Raw genomic sequence first — 2,378 nt, 5'->3', positions numbered from 1 at the left:
TGTTTTCGCAAAACCCTACTGTATCAGAAGATCCTTCATCCTTTGACGCCAGAGGGTGAAATTGTTCTTCCCATTAAACCTCTCGATGTCATACTTGACATTCGATCCCTTCCCTGCCATCGTGATAGTAAACCCTAGAAAACGGAAACCTAGAGCTCTGATACCAATTTGTAGAAACGCAACCCTAAAACGATGCAGAAGATAATGGAAAAACAAAACAAATAATGCACACAAATTTTACGAGGTTCGGCAAGGTTGCCTACGTCCCCGGTGAGATGAGATCCTGCTTCACTATCAATGGAGAATAGGGTTACAGTGCTCTTCCTCACACCTCTCCGTATTGCTTGCATTATAGAGAAAGAAACCCTCGCTACAAATATATAACGAAAAAACCCTAATCCGGAAAGTACACAATTGCCCTTAAATAAAAAAATTCGAGCGGGGGGCTGCGCCCTCCTACACCCCCTGCTATGCAGGGGGCCTCCTGCCCCCCTTGCAACCCCCACGGCCCGCTAACCGGCTAGCAGGACCGTCGTCCTGCCTATCTAGGTGCTGCACCAGTACTCCCTGGATTAAACTACGACGGAATACAAGACATCATACACCAACAACTAGACCATTCGCATTGTAATAAATTCCATCCCACATGTCATTGCCGACATTTCAAACCCTAATGATTATGGATTTTCGGAGAAGGATTGATATATCACATAACACCCAGTGTAGACATCATACACGCTTATAAGGAGAAGACTGTCGATGGGCGTATTATTCGTATCTTGTAACTAATGCAAGTCAATTCACATGAAAAATATTTTAGCAGGTCTACTAAGTAATAGATTGAAATGGATTGAGTTTCTCTAAGATCACGGTGAACGAGTAGCCTCATATGGACCACTCGATGGAGGAGGGTCTCTTGAGCCTTTGATCGTGCTATGAAGGAAAACTTTTCCCAATCCAACAATATTAGCAAATATGATCTTAGATGAAAATAAGCGACTTGATAGTAAGTAGTAAAGAAGATATATTAATTAACCCATAAATATACATATACATATATCCTAAAGTCGTTCGTATCAAGTGATACGTGAATTGCTTAGTAGGGCTTTGCCACTACCGGAGCTAGCAGAATAGCTTAATAGTTGAGCATAGCCTTGCCAAGGCTGAGGTTGAGTGTTCAAGTTTCTCCTTCCGTTCCTGGCTTCGTCGTTTAGTGGTAACAAGTGGCGATGTCAAGCCCACGAGCAACAAGCAGCAAGCACTAATTGGGTGGAGTAAAGCAGATCTATGAACACCGTTGGGCGCTGCAGTTTTTCAGTAGGCTTCAAAGTGCTATTGCTATAACTAGTTGCGTGTGTGTGTGTGTGTGTGTGGAAGGAACCAAATTGAAACTGTTGGAGTACTTACGTATCCTCCTTGCAATGCCATCCATCAACTTTTCCAACCTCTTCCAAAGCTTTTTGCCACTTTTGGACCATGGTCTTGTCCGATCGCATCAGGTGGTGTTCCTCAAAGGCCTTGGCATATGTCCCGCTCTGGTTTCGCACATCCCTTGGTTCAACTTTGTAGAAAATGGGCAACACGATCTGATTCCTTGTTCCTATGCACTCAGATATCTCTGCTAACTCATTGAGACACCATTTACTTGAAGCATAGTTTTCCGAGAAGATGGGAATTGAGATTCTTGACTCCTGGATTGCAATTAGTAGCTCAGGGCCAATCTCGCTTCCCTTTTGGAGTTTATCCTCATCCCTGAAAGTTTGAATTCCAGCATCAACCAAAGCATAGTAAAGGTGGTCAGCAAAATTGGTACGAACGTCTTTGCCGTGAAAGCTCAAGAACACTTCATAAGTACTCAAACCAGAAGCAGAAGAAGAAGAAGAAGAAGAAGAAGCCTCGTGATGTGCTGCCATTCTATCAAATTGCTTGAACGACTTTCAAATGTGAGAGATGTTATGTATCATTCAATCTTGGGTATTGCTACTACCAATAACTTCTATGCAAGGAATCGCAGATCAGTTTTGCTTTATGAGATTTTACCATGACTTTTTTGGGTATAACAAAAAGGGGCCGAAGTTTCCCTAAAGCCATGGTAGCCGTTCACGACATGTACTCAAGGCCACTCGATTTGGGGGAGTGGTTATAGGGTCGATTTCGACCCTTCAATTCACATGATGATGTTTGCTGTGTGGTGAAGGAAAACTCCTTCCAATATGATAAGTTAGTTGAAAAGAGTTCGGGATTGAGACAAAAACCCACCGTCCTTGAAATTGTGTCACAAGACTCACGACCCAGTCCCACTAGCAAACATGAAAGTCTCTTCGCTCTTTTTCTTTATAGCTGTGCTTTCTTAAATTCTCACGATGTTCCCATTAAGA

General features: G+C 42.9%; 1 protein-coding gene across 6 annotated transcripts in view; it reads right to left on the bottom strand.

Annotated features, from left to right (window-relative positions):
• The window catches only part of LOC122077584 (disease resistance protein RUN1-like), a 17,278-nt gene extending 15,220 nt beyond the window's left edge, over nucleotides 1-2,058 (bottom strand). For all 6 annotated transcript variants that reach the window (XM_042643558.1, XM_042643565.1, XM_042643572.1 and 3 more), the window contains exon 1: nucleotides 1,408-2,058. In XM_042643558.1, coding sequence (XP_042499492.1) covers nucleotides 1,408-1,913 — 506 coding nt within the window. In that variant the 5' untranslated portion in view covers nucleotides 1,914-2,058. The remainder of the gene's footprint in view (nucleotides 1-1,407) is intronic.
• Nucleotides 2,059-2,378: the final 320 nt, after the last annotated feature.

The sequence above is a fragment of the Macadamia integrifolia genome, chromosome 1, assembly GCF_013358625.1.
Source record: "Macadamia integrifolia cultivar HAES 741 chromosome 1, SCU_Mint_v3, whole genome shotgun sequence".
NCBI lineage: Eukaryota > Viridiplantae > Streptophyta > Magnoliopsida > Proteales > Proteaceae > Macadamia > Macadamia integrifolia.
Note: the sequence above shows the minus strand (reverse complement) of the source record. Positions and strands in the feature narration are given on the sequence as shown.